General features: G+C 51.8%; 1 protein-coding gene across 1 annotated transcript in view; it reads right to left on the bottom strand.

Annotated features, from left to right (window-relative positions):
- drosha (drosha ribonuclease III) overlaps positions 1-17514 on the bottom strand; it is an 85831-nt gene that overhangs the window by 54496 nt on the left and 13821 nt on the right. The window contains exons 13-19 of the mRNA XM_084454159.1: positions 17484-17506; positions 16581-16715; positions 11733-11871; positions 11367-11427; positions 10964-11023; positions 7672-7771; positions 5008-5110 (exon numbers count right to left, since the gene is read on the bottom strand). Of these exons, the coding sequence (XP_084310285.1) occupies positions 5008-5110; positions 7672-7771; positions 10964-11023; positions 11367-11427; positions 11733-11871; positions 16581-16715; positions 17484-17506 (621 nt within the window). The remainder of the gene's footprint in view (positions 1-5007; positions 5111-7671; positions 7772-10963; positions 11024-11366; positions 11428-11732; positions 11872-16580; positions 16716-17483; positions 17507-17514) is intronic.

Raw genomic sequence — 17514 nt, forward strand, 5'->3', positions numbered from 1 at the left:
GCTTGTATGTATGTTTTATTTGGAAATAGCTTTCTACAATCTGTGAGGCCTGGGAAGAAAGAAAAAAAAATAGTGCGGGGAATATGATATATCTGACAGTCACATTAATAACCCAGAATGAATTATTCAAAAATGCTCAGCCTCTAATCCATCAAATGATACAGGAAGCCGCTCTCAGCGTCTGTCGGTGGCAGAAGGTGACGGTCAGAAACGAAGGCAAAATCAACAGAAACCGTGTAGTGGAACGAAACGGCACAGGAAGTCGCTGACTGCAGTTAACCGGCCCTCGATCCTTATTGTTCGCCAGGCCAAACAGGAAGCACAAAAATAAGATGAACGTAACCCTCCCCCCCCCAAATAAAAAACAGTTACCGCTGCCGCAGTTCACCAAGGAGCAGCGCCCGCTCCCTGAATGCACCGGCTGCATTGTATGTACGGATCTGATATACAGTGTGTGTGTGTGTGTGTGTGTGTGTGTGTGAGAGAGAGAGAGCGATAGAGAGAGATAATCCTTTCTCTCCATTCTTAGTTTTCTTAGTAGGGAGGGTTGAGAGGGGAGCCGCAGGGCTCCGGGACACAATAATCCATAGATCAACTGTGCAAAGAAATCAGGGGCCATAAAACAGACAACTCCCTCCTTACTTCTCTCCTCAATCTCTCCTCCATTCAAATGGGTTGATAGGAGGCGAAGTGAGGTGGCTTATCAGTGAGCAGGACCTGAGAGAGAGAGAGAGAGAGAGAGAGAGAGAGAGGGAGGGGTAGAGAAAAGGCCTGCGCACAGGGGTGAAAGCCGTCTCCGAGACGGAGAGGTACAGTAAGGGGAACGAGAAAAACGAGATAGAGAGAGAAAGAGAGGGAGGGATAGAGAGAGAGAGAGACAGAGAGAGGAAAGGGAGAGGGGGAGAGGGAGAGACAGAGAGAGAAATATAGACAGAGACAGAGAGAGAGGAAGGTACAGAGGGAGAGAGAGACGGAGAGAGAGATAGACAGAGAGAGAGACAGAGAGAGATAGACAGAGAGGATGGGACAGAGAGGGAGAGAGAGAGGGAGAGAGAGAGGGAGAGAAAGAGGGAGAGAGAGATAGACAGAGAGAGACAGGGAGAGAGATAGACAGAGAGAGACAGAGAGAGACAGAGATAGCGAAAGAGAGAGAGAGGAGAGAGAGAGAGAGAGAGAGAGAGAGAGGAGGATAATGCAAAAGGCAAGCAGGGCCAGAAGAGGCCAAATGAGAACGGCCCACTACGGCAAGAAGTTAATGACGAGGGGATCAGAAAAGCTAGATTTCCATTCAACACTTTGAATAATTCAGGGTTGCGGGGCGTCCATTTGCATTGCAGATGCTTTGGCTTTGCCTTCCGCTCACTTTCTTTTCCATTCTTTCCCCCTCTCTCTCCCCCTCTCTCTCTCTCTCTCTCTCTCTCTCTCTCCTTTTCTCTCGCTCCAGCGCCACAGAAGTGTTCCTGCCTGGGGGTGAGGAGATAGAGACACGCTCTCTCCGCTCGGCAGACGCAGGAGGCTGGGACCCATGCAAAGCAGCAGATTATCTGCCATTTCCAACACGGCGAGGGGGTCAGAGGTCAGCGCTGCGCGTAAACAAATAAAACCCGAGGTCGGGAAGCGGGCAGAGCGAGACCCCGCCGAGCCATCGCCTCCGGGACCTTCCAAAACATACATGCACGTCAGATTCCGTCTTCTTCTCGGAGTAAAGGGGTATTAAGACGAGAAGAGAGGGGAAAAAAGGGATTCTGTGAGCTGGGATTGGCTGAAGTTAAGATAAGAGTGCTGCAGAGTCAAAATAAGACGTGTTGGAAAACGCTTCCTGACAATAGGGTGTGTGCGCGTGCGTGTCTGTGTCTGTGTCGTGTGTGTGTGTGTGTGTGTGTGTGTGTGTGTGTGTCGGTGTCTCTGAGAGGATATGTGACATCTGTTTCACAAGAAGGAAAATTGCATGTGTGCGCGCGTGTGTGTGTGTAAGGGGGGGGTTACATGACAGTGGCTGTGTCACCCATGCTATTCCTGCAGACCTGTGAGTGCAGAGCAAAGAGCCTCGCTTAAGAACGGGGAAGCAGGAAAAAGAGAGGAGACAGGAAGAAGAGAGGAGACAGGAAGAAGAGAGGAGACAGGAAGAAGGGAGGAGACAGGAAGAAGAGAGGAGACAGGAAGGAGAGAGGAGACAGGAAGCAGAGAGGAGAGAGGAAGGAGAGAGGAGACAGGAACCAGAGAGGAGACAGGAAGCAGAGAGGAGACAGGAAGGAGAGAGGAGACAGGAAGAAGAGAGGAGACAGGAAGGAGAGAGGAGAGAGGAAGGAGAGAGGAGACAGGAAGCAGAGAGGAGAGAGGAAGGAGAGAGGAGACAGGAAGAAGAGAGGAGACAGGAAGGAGAGAGGAGACAGGAAGGAGAGAGGAGACAGGAAGAAGAGAGGAGACAGGAAGGAGAGAGGAGACAGGAAGAAGAGAGGAGACAGGAAGCAGAGAGGAGAGAGGAAGGAGAGAGGAGACAGGAAGAAGAGAGGAGACAGGAAGGAGAGAGGAGACAGGAAGGAGAGAGGAGACAGGAAGAAGAGAGGAGACAGGAAGCAGAGAGGAGACAGGAAGCAGAGAGGAGACAGGAAGCAGAGAGGAGACAGGAAGCAGAGAGGAGACAGGAAGAAGAGAGGAGACAGGAAGAAGAGAGGAGACAGGAAGAAGAGAGGAGACAGGAAGGAGAGAGGAGACAGGAAGCAGAGAGACGAGTGACAGACGGGTGAGGAGACAGGAAGCAGAGAGACGAGTGACAGACGGGTGAGGAGAACAGAACGGTGGATCGGTGACAGGATGACACCTCATCTGCATGACGTGCCTCTCGCCTCGCGGAACGCCACGGCCATGCATCACAGAGAGAGCAAGCGAGGAGAGAGAGAGAAAGGGAGAGAGCGTTGTACAGTAGCTAGGTTAGGGGGGGGGGGGGGAGAGGGGAAAAGCCAAAAGAAAGTAGTTAAGACACGTCTTAAAGGAGCCCCCCCCCCCCCCCCCCACCACCGTCCAAAAGCGGGGGGAAAAAAAGATGACACGCGGTAGTGTCACGGGGGTAGCGAGAACATCAAGACGAGCGCGTTGCGACGCGTTTCTCCGAGCGCACGGGTGCGTCTTGTGTGCGTGCGGGCCTTTGGTCGCGGGCGCGCCTTTTATGTGCGTCTATTTTCGGGCTGCTGATCCAAAGCGTTCGCTGGGACCCCGGCTCTCTGAGCCGTTCTCTCATGCGCTGCTTTGGCGCATCGCAACTGTTTATTCACCAGCGTTATCACACTGAAATACTCCAGATAGAAGAGGGGAAGACTGAAAGACGGAGAGAGAGGGGGAGAGAGAGGGAGAGGGAGAGAGAGAGAGGGAGAGAGGGGGAGAGAGAGAGGGACAGAGAGAGGGAGAGAGAGAGAGAGAGAGAGAGGGGTAGAGAGAGAGAGGGAGAGAGAAAGAGAGGGAGAGAAGGAGAAAGGGAGAGAGAGCGGGAGAGAGAGAGAGAGCGATAGAGAGAGAGAGAGAGAGAGGGAGAGACAAACGAGAGAGTAGGGGAGAACGGGGACGACGGCGGCAGCAGGGGGGATGGGGGGTGGGGGGGGGGGTGTCGGCTGCCATGCCCGGCTGCGCCCGGTGATGAGGCGGTGGCGGCAGCGGGACTGAATAGATCAGGACACCGCCTCCGATGATAATGAACCGGTAACCGGCGCCGTGGCCCCCGGGGGGCCTGTGCGATGGGGGGGGGGGGGTGGCAGAGGGGCCCCTCCTTCTGCCAGTCAGCACTTTCTCAGCGCCTCTTCTTCGAAGTCCTCTTTTTGTGTCCTGTCTGGAGTGGGATTTGGGATTCCTTTAAAGCCGCCGCTCCTATCTCCCATCAGGGGAGTGAAGGAGCGGCTGGACTGGTTCAATCAAGATGGTGATAAGATGGGGGGGAACCTGCCGACGCTGCAGCCCTGCAGGACCGGGGCTTAGCTCCGCGCTGCCCGCCAGGCTCAGGAGAGAGGGGGGGACAGACACCGTCCCCAGAGAGATTAGCGCGCGCACGTGTGTGTGTGCATGAGAGAGACTATACGTTTATGTCTCTATGAGAGAGACTACACGTCTATGTCTCTATGAGAGAGAGTACACGTCTATGTCTCTATGAGAGAGAGTACACGTTTATGTCTCTATGAGAGAGAGTACACGTGTGTATGTGTGTGTGTGTGTGTGTGTTTGTTTGTGTGTGTGTGTTTGTTGGTGGGGCAAGGGGTCCTAATCACTGCACAAGCTCCAATGTACTCAGACGAACAGTGAGTGAGATGAATAGTTAGTGTGTGTGTGTGTGTGTGTGTGTGTGTGTGTGTGTGTGTGTGTGTGTGTGTGTGTGTGTGTGTGTGTGCGTGCGTACGTGTGCGTGCGAGCGGGTGTGTGTGTGTGTGCGCGTGCAGGTGTGTGTGTAAGCGTTTGTGTGGGCATCGAGAGCCCTGCTTCAGGGACCGTCTGTCCAGCCAGAGGTCAAACCACCTCTCTGGAGATCAATAAAGCTGTTTAATGTGTCTCTCTACCCTAATGGGAGATCCACTGCAGCTATTTACACAGTTAAACACACACACACACACACACACACCCATACCCACACCCACACCCACACACACACCCACACCCACACACACAAGCACTGACCTGAATAAACCACTCAGTATCCAAACCGCATGTAGGCCACTTAGGAATGTGTAACACAAAGACACACTTACACAGAACTCATTGACCGGTACGATACACCTCAATACACCTCGGGCCAAACGCTCACTCATTAAGCCCCCTAACCCTAACCCTAACCCCCCATACCGTATCGGAGGTTCAGATCTGTGCTCGCCGTCACTATCATCTTTACATCTTATCATCTTTAGCTCCGAGCGATGGCGAAGTTTGTGTGGGTGTGTTGCTGTGGCTCTTACTCACCTGTTCTGAGGGGACACCGAAGGTGTCGACAAGAAACTTGATTGATTTATTTTCCTTCTCAGGAGAGCTCACCTATGAGGGCCTCGAAGCAGTTGGCCATGGCGTGCCGCAGGTCCGACTCCCGGCACAGGTCCGGCCCGTGAGCGTACAGCATGAAGCGGTCCAGCTCCAGCTTCTGTTGACCGCAAGAGAGAGCCACGTACGCACGCACACGCACACACACACACACAGTAAGAGCGTAGCCATCACTCACAGCCCCCTTGCCAGACCTTTCCTAGACTGGACTAAAAATCGATCTCTAACGGATGTTCTACACTAAAAATGTCTTTGTTCAGACCATGGCTGGACCAGTCTGTGCCTGGGAAACCAGTCCGAAATGACCCAAGCGCGCTGAAGTAATCCTATGAGCGTTTCCTCTCTAACATGAGGCGTATTTGATCTGTCCGTGTTTTTATAGGCCGCAGATCCCGCTCTACGACAGGAGTGATGTATGATGGAGGGCCAGCGGAGGGTCGGAGGTCAGAGGTCAGGGGGGATGAGATTGAGACGGGGTCGTTCTGCCCCTCTGTGGGTCACGGTCCACTCTGCGGCCCTGACGGACACGCTCGAGTGTCGTCCAGCTGTGCCACTCGTCTCTACGCAGTCACACACACACACACACACACACACACACACACACAGGTGTGCACACAGTCATACAAACATACAGGGGTGCACAAGCGCACGCGCACACACGCGCACACACACACACACACATACGCGCACGCACACACACAGGCAGTTGGAGACGAGATAATCCCATATAAAATGATTGTGTGTAATCTGTGGTGACCTTCAATCTGTCTGTAGTGGGCAGAAAACTGACTTTTCTTGAAACTGAGACTCAGTGGCATCACCTCTAGACCAGAGCAGTAAATATTGATACAAACGTTCAACACCATTAGGACTATATTGAACCCGTGCACCAATAAACTGTATGTACCAATGACATAACTCCTCCTTATACTGTACATATAACTCCTCTGGTTTCATTGGCCCCTGTCTCATCTCCAGGCATCGCAAATTGACAAGTATACAGCAGCAGAAAAAGGAAATCGAGAGTGCCAACTAATTAAATTGAGGGCGGTATCCCCCAACACCCACACCCACCCACATACACACACACACACACACACAGACACACACACACAGTACCAACCGACAAGAAACGGCAAATTTGCTCCGACTCCCAAGTCTTCCGAGCGAAGAGGCAGCTTGCGCCGGAGATAGTTCTCACGGGATAATTGCGAGTGTTCTCCGGGATGCGGGCTTAAGAGGGGCATGGCGAACAATTTTGGGCGGGCGCCCATGACCTATCATAGCTCGCTCTGCACAGGCCGCGGCGAGCCAAACGCGGGGACTCGTCTGCTAACGCGAGACGCAGGCAGCTGCATCTCTGTAGTCAGCGGGGAGCGACATGAAAGATTTGAGATTTTAATTGCTTTCTCCACATCACGGGGCAATTACTGTCATGTTTGTTTAGGAGCGCGCCAGCGAGGCGAGGCGGGCGAGCTCTGCTACAAGTCACTGACAGAGAGAGAGAGAGGGAGGGAGAGAGTAAGGGAGAGAGAGAGGGAGAGAGAGAGAGAGGGGGGGGCGTAAGGGAGAGATAGAGAGAGAGGGGGAGTAAGGGAGAGATAGAGAGAGAGAGGGAGTAAGGGAGAGAGTAAGGGAGAGAGAGAGAGAGGGGGAGTAAGGGAGAGAAAGAGAGAGGGAGAGAGAGAGAGAGGGAGAGAGTAATGGAGAGAGAGAGAGGGAGAGAGTAAGGGAGAGAGAGGGAGAGAGTAAGGGAGAGAGAGAGAGAGAGAGAGAGAGAGAGGGAGTAAGGGAGAGAGAGAGAGAGAGAGAGGGAAAGAGTAAGGGAGAGAGAGAGAGAGAGAGGGAGAGAGTAAGGGGGAGGGAGAGAGAGAGAGAGAGAGAGAGAGAGAGAGGCAGATAGACTGAGGGAGCCTAGAGCTGTTTTAGACGGATCTCCCAGGGTCCCCCGGGACTCCGCCCCCTCAGCACCCGTCTGAACCTCCAACAACAACCTCTTAACTCCAATTACACACCTGGAGAGCCAGACGAGAGCAGGGGAGGGGCGAGCCGAGGGGGGCGCCACAGAGCCAGCCAAATACAGACACCCATTCACCTCCAGTCATTTTTACCTCCGCCACAGTGAAGCCCAAACACGGCCCGGACAGCCATTTACCTCCATCCGTTGTGTTTATTCCAACGTTTTATATAATGTTTTTAAAAGCAAATAAACACTTACTGCCCAGATAAATAGCTTTAAACATTATTTTCTTTGGTGGCAAACAGTGCATAGTACTGTGTGTATATATATATATATATATATATATATATATATATATATATATATATATATATATATATATATATATAAATATATACACTGCTCAAAGAAATGAAGGGAACGCTAGTCATCAATCATCATCGCGGATCTCCACCGAAATAACCAAGTTGAAAATCTTTATTGATCACATTGTGCAATTCGCAGAGAACAACATCACGGTCCATGGAAACCAAAATGATTAACCCATTGAGGGCTAGATGAGTAAGTGTTCCCTTTTTTTTTTTTTGCAGTATAGATAGACAGATATACACACAATAAAACATTTTGTATATATATATACACACACAATAAAGCCATGTATCTCGACTCGTATGGTATCGGGACTTTTATGGTGGTCTCACCTTGGCTAGCATGGCTAGGTGCTGGTTCTGGACGATGGCTGTTCTGTAGGTGGCCAGTCCGCCCTCCTCCAGGCTGGGGAACAGGTAGTACAGGTGGACACTAGGGAGAGGGGGAGACAGGAAATCCACACGAAAGCCAAAATGGTCAGATCCCAAACGGCCACCCTCACAGACACAGCAAACTCTTTCGAACCCCTTCCATCAATACTGTCTGGCTCCACGGTGGAGTAGCCTCACAGCTGCGCACCCAGCTTCCCTTTTCATTAACACTCTGCCCCCAGACTACAAAAAAGCACCAGCGTGTCATTTGATTTCATCTAAATTAAAACAATCCATTTAATTCAGTCGTTTCTAATGAATGCCGAGTGAGAAAGCAGGTGGTCCTGTTTTTCTCCCCTAATTCATGTGAGGTCCATTTGTCAAGGCGCAATAACAAAACACAAATCAAAGTGATTAGTCTTGGGACGATTGTCATTCAGAAACTTTGACAGACACGGGAGACTTCCTGCCTACTTTGAGTTCGAGGATAATGAATTTGCGCCTCACTGATCCTTGATTGCTCCCAATGGGTCGTAGCCCATTAGGGTTTTTTTTATTTAAGTCGGAGGCTACTGCAGCTGGATTTCTAAGAATCCTCCACTTTCCTCCACTGGCTCCAACAGGTAGCAACGTATGTCCCATTCCAGCAGTATTTATATATATTTTTTAATTTAAAAGTTTATTTGTCAGGGACGCAGCAAGCAACATTGTAGCAGGTTAAAAACTTGAAACAGATGAGTTGCATAGACGATTTCTAGCCCAGGCTAATTTGCAACCCCTGTCCCCATTTAGACTTTTCTACTCTAAAATGGTCATGACAGCCTCATTACGAAAATAAAAGTATAAAGGTTGGCACATAAACAACAATTTAAAAAGCTCATACAATACATACCACACAATGCAATACAATACAATTAGAGAGTAGACTTTCAAAATCCTCTTCTTGGTTATCAGCTGGGAAAAAAAAATTTTGCCGGACCAAATCTCCACAATTGACGTTTAACGCGTCATTTTGGCATAATTTGTAGGACCTAGAGACACAGAGAGGCAGACTCCAGCCTGCCTGTAAATCCTCTGTACACATTGGTGCATATCCTGTTATGCACTGTGTGTATATTTAGATGTGTATACAGATGCTGGTTGCCCTGTAACTGGCACATTCTGTTTTAATATCTGTGTTGCTTTTATGGCTCTGCGTGCTACTAACCCTTTTCTACCTTCCCTCTCCCTAGTGCCTCTCTCTCTCCCTCCTACCTTCTAACCAGGTCCAGTTGATGCCTCACTGTCACCCGCAGACCACCCTGATTCCGATAGATACCCCCGTGTCTGCTGTGGATGTCCATTACAGCCACTAACCCTGTCCTCCTCCCTATTGTCTCTCCCTCTTATACTCTGAACAGGTCCTGTAGACTCCCCGTCTCCTGCAGGCCACGCTGTAGCAGGCCCGGGAGAACTCCCACCCCCGTCCTCGGCAAAAAGTCCACCCTATGGCTCCTGGAAAGGCCCCCTGCCTCCCCATGACTAGCTCCTTCCCACTCTGTGAATTTAGTTAACACACACACACGTACACACATACATGCACCAGTCCACTTCCGGCTTTAAGCCTGGACCTGGGCCCTGTCCCCCTTCCCCTCACCCTAACCCAGGTCCGTATCCTTTCCCTTCCCCCTCCCTACCCCAACCCCTGCCTCTATCAGGGCCCAGGCACATTCACGCACACACAGACATACACCAGTGTTTGCCATGTCTCTCCTATGATGTTTTTAGCCCTTTTTGCTCTGAAAATGTAGTTTAATGTAATGTATTGCTCTATAAAGCCGTTAGACAAACATACTCCAGGAGCTTGCTTGATCGCCTTGTTGAGAGGGGTCAGGGAAGAATTTTTACAGCTCACTTTTCTGGCCCCTGGGTGATACTGGTTTTTGCTTCCCTCTGGAATATGTAGGGGTGGGACGTATGCCCAACTCCCTTGTTCTCTGTAAAGCGCATTGTGTTGCCTCTGGGTATGAAATGCGCTATACAAATAAAGCTTTGATTGATTGATTGAATTTGTGGAGTTTTTGGAAATTGTGAAAACTAGGCCCAGGGAATATTGAGAAGGAAAAACATTAACTCTAACAAACTGCAGATTTTGGAAGAATGCAAAGCCGACTGCTAATCGGGGAAGTGCTCCTTTCAGATGGTGTGCGGGCGCGTTGGCGTCGGCCGTGAGGGCGGAGAGCAGAGGGAGGGAGGGAGAGGTGGAGCAGGAGAGGGTGGACCGGCGGACTTCGGAACGCCTCGGGAACGAGAACGCCGGATAACCACCGCGAGGAGCCTACCGAAAGGTCAGCGAGGGGCCATGGGGGTCCTCGCTCCGCGCCTCACCCGGAGAACGGTGTATGAAACTCTTCTCTGCCCCGCGGCATGCTTGTTCCCCCACTTCCATAATGACCCTACTATACATTCGGCTTTTACAAGTTACTCTACTCTCCTCTGCTCCACTCCATCACTTAGCCCCCCCCCGAGGAGCAGGGCTGGGAGAGGCTTGCTTAGCACGGATTTGCTGTAACAGTTAACCGGACATGAGGGAGGGATAAATTATTCACGGCCGCCAGCGGGTGAGGCCGAAGAGAACGGCCGAGTGCGGAAACATCAGAGGAGCAAGGCGGGGAGGGGAGGGCAGGGGAGGGCAGGGGAGGGGCCGCCTTTAAACGCCTCCTTCCTTCCCTGTTCTACCGCTCGGCAGAGACGGACCGGCTCCTCGCCTTGTTGACCGTCTCCATTCGGGCCTGTGATGTACGCTGGCATGGGAAATGACCTAGCTAATGTCAGGACGTTTAACTCTGCATGGGGCGTGCGTGTGTATGTGTGTGTGTGTGTGAGTGTGTGTGTGTGTGTGCGTGTGTTTACATGTCATTCAGTAGGTATTCATATCCCGGCCCAATCATTTCGGCGTGCCCCTCTGTTCCCCTGTCACGTGTGCGTGTGCGCGCGAGAGTAAGCAATAATAGCTACACATAACAAGCGGTGCCGACCTAAGTGGCTCGGTCCACTCGCAAGGTGAGTCAACAAAACAGCCAGCGACCCAGACGGCTAATTGCAAGTTGTCATGGAGAATTTCAACCTTTAAAAAGGTACGGTAAAAAAAATAAAAAAAATAATAATCCCAATTACAGGGCAGATCACAGTAGTGGGCATGAGCAGAGAGAGGGAGGAGGCGGGAGTCGTAGTCGGGTTCGATCGGCGCGTGATGCGGGCGGTGAGGTCTCACCTGGTGAGGAACTCCACCACGGCGTCTCCCAGGAACTCCAGCCTCTCGTTGTGGTTGATCCTGGAATGCGTCGGGGGAGAGACGGTTTGTTACCGATCCTTTCGTCGTGTACCGGTGACGCGCGCACACACACACACGCACACACGCACACACGCACACACGCACACACGCACACACACTCACACCCTACCTCGCCTAATCAACAGCGCCCCAAAACATGGCAGAAGTGAAAATTGGCACCTGAGAATATAAAGGTCACCCGAGACTATAACCAGCAACTGAGAATATCATTATCTTCCCCCTGGTCGATCTCTTAACTCTGGCAGAGTTCATTTCCTGGTCAGCAGGCAGACAGAAAGAAAAGGGTACGGTCACCTGTGGTCAGTGACATAACCTGACCAACCTGGAGGGGGAGGGGTCCTCCTGACCGAGGCGGGACATGATGTTGATCAAGGTGTTGATTCCTGCCCAAAGGGAGAGAGGGGGGTCATTAGAGGCGCAGGGGGAACGGGGGTGTCGTTATCAAGGTGTCGCATTTTCACCTTTGACTCAAGAGCACTGAGAGAGAACAAAATAGAAACAGACAGAGACACAAGCGCACACACAGACACACACACGTGTACATATGCATGCACACACACACACACACACACACACACACACACATGCGCTCGCGCATAGACACACACTCTCTTTCTCTCTCTCTCTCTCTCTCTCCCCCTCCCTCCCTCCCTCCCTCCCTCCCTCCCTCCAGGCCCTGTTGACCTACCCTTCTTCCTCATGTACATGTGGTGAACTTTCCGGTCACCATACTTGGGCTGACGGATGCCGCAGTTGGACAGTGAGTTGCGGGCGTGGTCCGGGTTCATGCCGAAGTTGAGGTGGTGGCTGGGGTGAGTCATGGCCAGCTGGAACACGCGCCGGGGCAGGAGGAGAGGGGAGGAGAGGAGGTGGAGGGTCAACTGGCCGGTTGAGCAATGATGGCTGAACAACCGGCTTCGTCCAGTCACCACCTGGACAGCTGTCCGACCCTGCGCCCCGTCTACAAGAGTTCATGTGATCTGCGTCGTCTATAGCATGCTTTCGCTGCGTTATAAGATGGGATAATGTCTCTCCAGGTCTTTGGGACAAGACGACCTGACACCGGATATCTCAAATTCAAGAATTGAACACACAGCTGCTCCTTATGACAACGGATCACGGAGAAATGTTGTTGAATGCCAAGCATATTTTTTGCAGAATTGCCACTTGAGAGAAAAAAAGACTCAAAAAAGCAAAAAGCTCAACAGGCATCCTTCAAAACGCCTTCCTCTGCTTTTTCAACTCGACAAAATGGCAGCCCCTGGATGTACAGTGCTGTAGCCTGTGCTGTCGGAACAGAACGCCCTCGTTTTGCTAAGAGGGAGGAGAGAGAGTTGAGAGAGGGTGCTTGGTAGGACATGTCGGGCCTTTATTAATCTCACATTAACAGAATGTATTCTCAGCAAAAAAATAAAATAAAAAAAACGTCACTCTCTGCTGGGCTTGCTGTCTTCTTGAGGCTCAACTTCAAATCAATTTCAAGCTCCAATGAGATAAATGTAAAATGTTAACAGAAAGGTTTCAGTATTTATCATTGCCAGGAACATCCACGAGGGTTTGTAGCGCTGAACGAGAATCTAATTCGAGGCAAATTCCATTTTGGTTACAGCAAAGCGGTACAGCTGTTTTCCTGAAAACCTTTTTCGACGCGGCGCAGGTTGACGGGTCTGACTCAAGATTCAAACTCCTTGTTCCGCTAGGTCAGACAAAGCGCTAGTCTTGGCATTCTTAAGGGTTCTTAAAGGACGTGTAGAAACTAAAGTGTAGAAACTAAAGTGTACGCATCGGTCTTTTTTGCAACGCTGGTTTTAACCGAAGCTTAATAGCGAATCGACTTCTCTGTAGCCGCCATCGTTATGATCGGGTTTTGGACTTACTGATCAGTCTTCTGCTCTGCTCAATGGCCCTTAGCCGTGTGTACGCGCGTGTGTGTGTGTATGTGTGCGTGCACTACAGTTAACTTGACCACTGAGAACCGTCTTAAGACTTGACAAGATCCTGACCTATTTATGTTCTATCGATGCTCCCCCGCATCCCGGTTGGATACATGAATGATCATTCTGTGTGATCAAGCAACTCCGCGCCCGTGTTGCCGCGGTGCTCTGCTCTCTAATGACCGGCTGAAGTTTCTTAAGTAAGAGAGTTGCTCGAATCGCTACCGCAGGAACCCTTTCATGTGCGCGCCGCCTCATGCGCACACCAGACCTCGGGTGGCGCTGCGGAGCCGCGCCGCTGAATTATTGAGCCCCGTCGGGCCGTGGCGGATCTCGCCAGCGTGGGTCAAAGGGAGAGGGGGAGGAGGAGGGATGGGAGGAGGGATGGAGCGAGAGGTGGAGAGGGGTGGTGGTAGGGGGGGGGGGTATAGCGGTACGGGAAGGGTCGCTCTGCTCTCAGCTTCACGCCCCGTATTAAATCTTCTACAGGCACCTCTCTGGGAAGAAACTTGTGAGGAGCAGCGCTCCACAGGAGGAGGATGGGGGAGGACACGGCGGCGGAGGATCTGGGAGGAGGACGAGGAGGAGGAGGAGGATGGGGGAGGACACGGCGGCGGAGGATCTGGGAGGAGGAGGAGGAGGAGGAGGATGGGAGAGGCGATTCCGCCACGGGCGATTCCGATTCCGATTCGGGGGGGCACTGCCTCGGTGTGTGCGCCCCCGGGCTTGGGAGGGAAGGCACCGCACGAGGGCTTCAGCTGTTCATGAGAGCTGTGGATCTGTGGGTGTCAAATTACATGGTGTGGGGGACGGAGGGGGTATTTGATCGATCTCGGAGTTCCCACTTTTTGGGTCTGTTCTGTTGGTTCCAGCGCGACCCAAACGAAGCGAGTGACAAATGCATGTGAGCGAGGATCTGGCAGGAGGAGGAGGAGGAGGGGTTGGAGAGTGTCTGGTCCATCTCTGCGCCTCTGATGGAGAACAGCTGTTGGAGACCTTTCCTCAGCGGTTCTGTCAGGCCATACTGAATGGAGTCGTACACACACATGTACACACACATGTACACACACACACACACACACACACACAAAAACGCACGCACGCACGTACAGCCTCAAATTAAACCCGACACGCGCCGCGACTCAGCGCCTGCCCGCGACAGTCCTCGCCGTCTCGACGCACGCCTCATTATCAAACTAATTCCTTTTTTTTTTTTAATCCCACCCCCCCCCCCCGTCCCCTCCCGTCCCCCAACACCAGCTGAGGCCGCCAGCATCGAGACGGCACGGTCGATAACTCGCGGGGTGTACGTCTCAATGGAGCGACCATCGGCTGTCATGCGCGGGGGGGTGGGGTGGGGGGGGCTGGGAGGCGGCCTTGCCTGGGCGGTGTTGCTCTGTTCGGTGTCATCCGCGTCTCTGTTCAGCGCCAATAACGACACGAGACGAGGCCGATCGCGTGCAAACTAGGGATGAGACGCTATACATTTTTGCATTACGGTACGGTATCTAGTTACACGGTACGGTTTACGGTATTTCACGGTATACGGCATTAGGGCTGTATTTGAACATTAGTGTGCGTGCCTGTGCAGTGTGGAAAAAAATAACCTATTTGTTTAACTTAGGTTGTTAGTGGAAAAAAAAACAACTACCTATTTATTTAACTCGGGTTGTTAGTTATAGTGGATTTATTCAGAATGTCAAAGTCGGCTAAATCACTGCGGTCATGGATGCTGCGATGGGAGTTCAAACTAGTAGGCTATAGGCTACAACATTGGTTATTTAGGCCTGGCTGTATCACACAATATTGTAAACGTTACTAAACGGCTTGTTTAGGTGGAGATTACATTTGCAATATTTTATTTTGTAAAGCTCATTGGGAATAGGAACGCACCTGCTGTCTGAAGTGCGGTGATTAAAATCAAAGACAGAGGAGATGCCGTAGCCTAGGCCTACACTCTCGCCGTTCGATGCAAAATAGGCTATTTATTATTATATATGATAAAAGGTCCTCTTTAGTCTCTTTATAAGGATTCATACAGTATATTTTGTATGAACGGCGACAGTGTGCGACATCTCATCTTTCTTTGATTATGCCGGTTTAGCAACTGGAAGTCGGAAATGGATATATAAGGGTCCAGTCTACTTCCTGGATCGAATAATAGGCTTTTTTTTATCGACTAGACACAAGCGTTTGAATAGGCTGAGTTCTAGAGCCCTACAGTGCAACACCTGATGGAAACTACACACTATGGGGCGGCTGTAGCTCAGTTGGTAGAGCGGGTCGTTCAATGATTGAAGGGTCAGTGGTTCGAATCCCAGCTCCGACTGTCCACATGTCGAAGTGTCCTTGAGCAAGACGCCTAACCCCAAAATTGCTCCCAATGAGCAGGTTAGCACCTTGCATGGCAGCTACCGTGAATGTGTGTGTGAATGGGTGGATGAGAGGCCATTGTAAAGCGCTTTGAGTGCCGCTAAGGTGTAAAAGCGCTATATAAGTGTAGTCCATTTACCATTAACTATTGTAATTAAGCTCAGTTTATTAATAGCAAGCTTACATTAAATTACAAAATTAACTGTTGCAAGCAACTTGAAATATGAAGTTTCAGTAGCGCATTATTGTGTAATACCGTAAACGTAATACCGTAAACACAGGGAATGTCTATTTTATACCACGGTTCACGGTTTTACGGTATACCGTCTCATCCCTAGCGCAAACACAAACACACACACACACACACACACACCAGCTCTAATCCTCACGCACATGCTCTCCCATTCTGTCTCACGCAAACAGAGCTCCCCCCACCCTCCCCCCGTTTGGAAGCGTGAAAGAAGAACGGGCTTCTCTGCAGCCCTATCGGTTTCTCGTGACAGCTGTCCCATTTTGCTTGGGGAGTACACCACGGTCCGTGGCTCTCTGGGGCCCCAAGCTTGGCGGCGTCGGCGGGAGAACTGAAGCCGGGTGTTTGGATGGACGACGGACGCTCGCCTCTGCGCCCCCAGGCCTGGAGAAAGTCGTCACGTCTCCGGTGGGGAGAGACTCGTCGCGGGGCCAGAACTAAACAGGAATCGCATGTGCGTCTGGTCCCCCCACCCCCCCCCACCCCCGACACACAGGCCCCGAGGCTGTGGGGGGACACGCCCAGCTCGGACTAGCCCCCTCCTTGGCGGACTCCGCTCTAACCTGAGGCGCCAGATGGTTTGTTCCGCTCGACCATCTGGGAAGGCTTCGCCGCAAACTGATTGGAGAAGGGCAGGCACTTTCTAAACTACTTGGCGGGCGATTGGATGAACCATCTGTCTATCACCGTCTCGGTGTCACGGGCTAACTTCAACCAATCAGACCGACGAAGGAGGACAACAGACGAGGTCCGATGACGGACAATAACGTTTTGAATCGGAAAGTTTCGAATCACAACTTTTTTTTTTTATTCACATTCGAGGGCCACTTTTCGGCGGCGGTCGGGTCGTCGTGTCCCTCCCCCTCTCTCTCTCCCTCTCTCTCTCCCCCCCCCACTCTCTCTCTCTCTCTCTCTCTCTCTCCCCCCCCCCCCCCCCCCCCCCCTCTCTCTCTCTCTCTCTCTCTCGTGTCCGTCTCACCTGAAGGAGGCATCTCTTCTTGAAGATGTAGCCGATGAGCTTGTCCAGGTGCATCAGGCATTGGTGGTAGCGGATGTGGTGGGTCAGAACCGGCAGCATCATGGCATGCTGTTCAGAGGGAGAGAGAGAGAGAGAGAGAGAGACAGAGACAGAAGGCAGAGAGAGAACACAGAAGAGACAGGTGGCGAGAGACAGACAGACAGGGGGGGGGGGGGGGGGGGGTTGGAGAGAAAAGGAAGGCGAAAGCCAAGAAGAGAGAGAGAGTGAGGGACGAGAAACGGACACAGGGAAAGATAGAAGGTGGAAGAAAATCAATCAGCCAGTCATTATTTATTAAGTGCTGCTCCGCGACGGCGGGAGATGGAATAATCAAGAACTCGATCGCGGCACCTGGGAGAGAGAGGAGTGAGAGACGGGGTAATTCACGCTCTGACACAGACGCTCGAGACGCTGCCCGTCTCCACGTGTTGACACGTGCGTGCGCACACACACACGCAAGCACAGGCACGCACGCACACGCACACGCACACACACACACAAACAGGGGGGGACGGACGAGGGAGGCACACACTCATCACAGACTCATCCACTAGCTATTATCAAACCAGACTAGAAGACGAGACAGAGGGAGGGAGGGAGGGAGGGAGGGAGGGAGGGAGGGAGGGAGGGAGGGAGGGAGAGAGAGAGAGAGAGAGAGAGAAAGAAAGAAAGAAAGAAAGAGAGTGAGTGAGTGAGTGAGTGAGTGAGTGAGTGAGTGAGTGAGTGTGAGTGAGTGAGTGAGTGAGTGAGTGAGTGAGTGAGTGAGTGTGTGAGTGAGTGAGTGAGTGAGTGTGAGTGACTGACTGACTGACTGACTGACTGACTGACTGACTGACTGACTGACTGACTGACTGACTGACTGACTGACTGACTGAGGCTGAGAGAGCCTGAGAGA

This window comes from Borostomias antarcticus, assembly GCF_949987555.1.
Source record: "Borostomias antarcticus genome assembly, chromosome: 2".
Taxonomy (NCBI): domain Eukaryota; kingdom Metazoa; phylum Chordata; class Actinopteri; order Stomiiformes; family Stomiidae; genus Borostomias; species Borostomias antarcticus.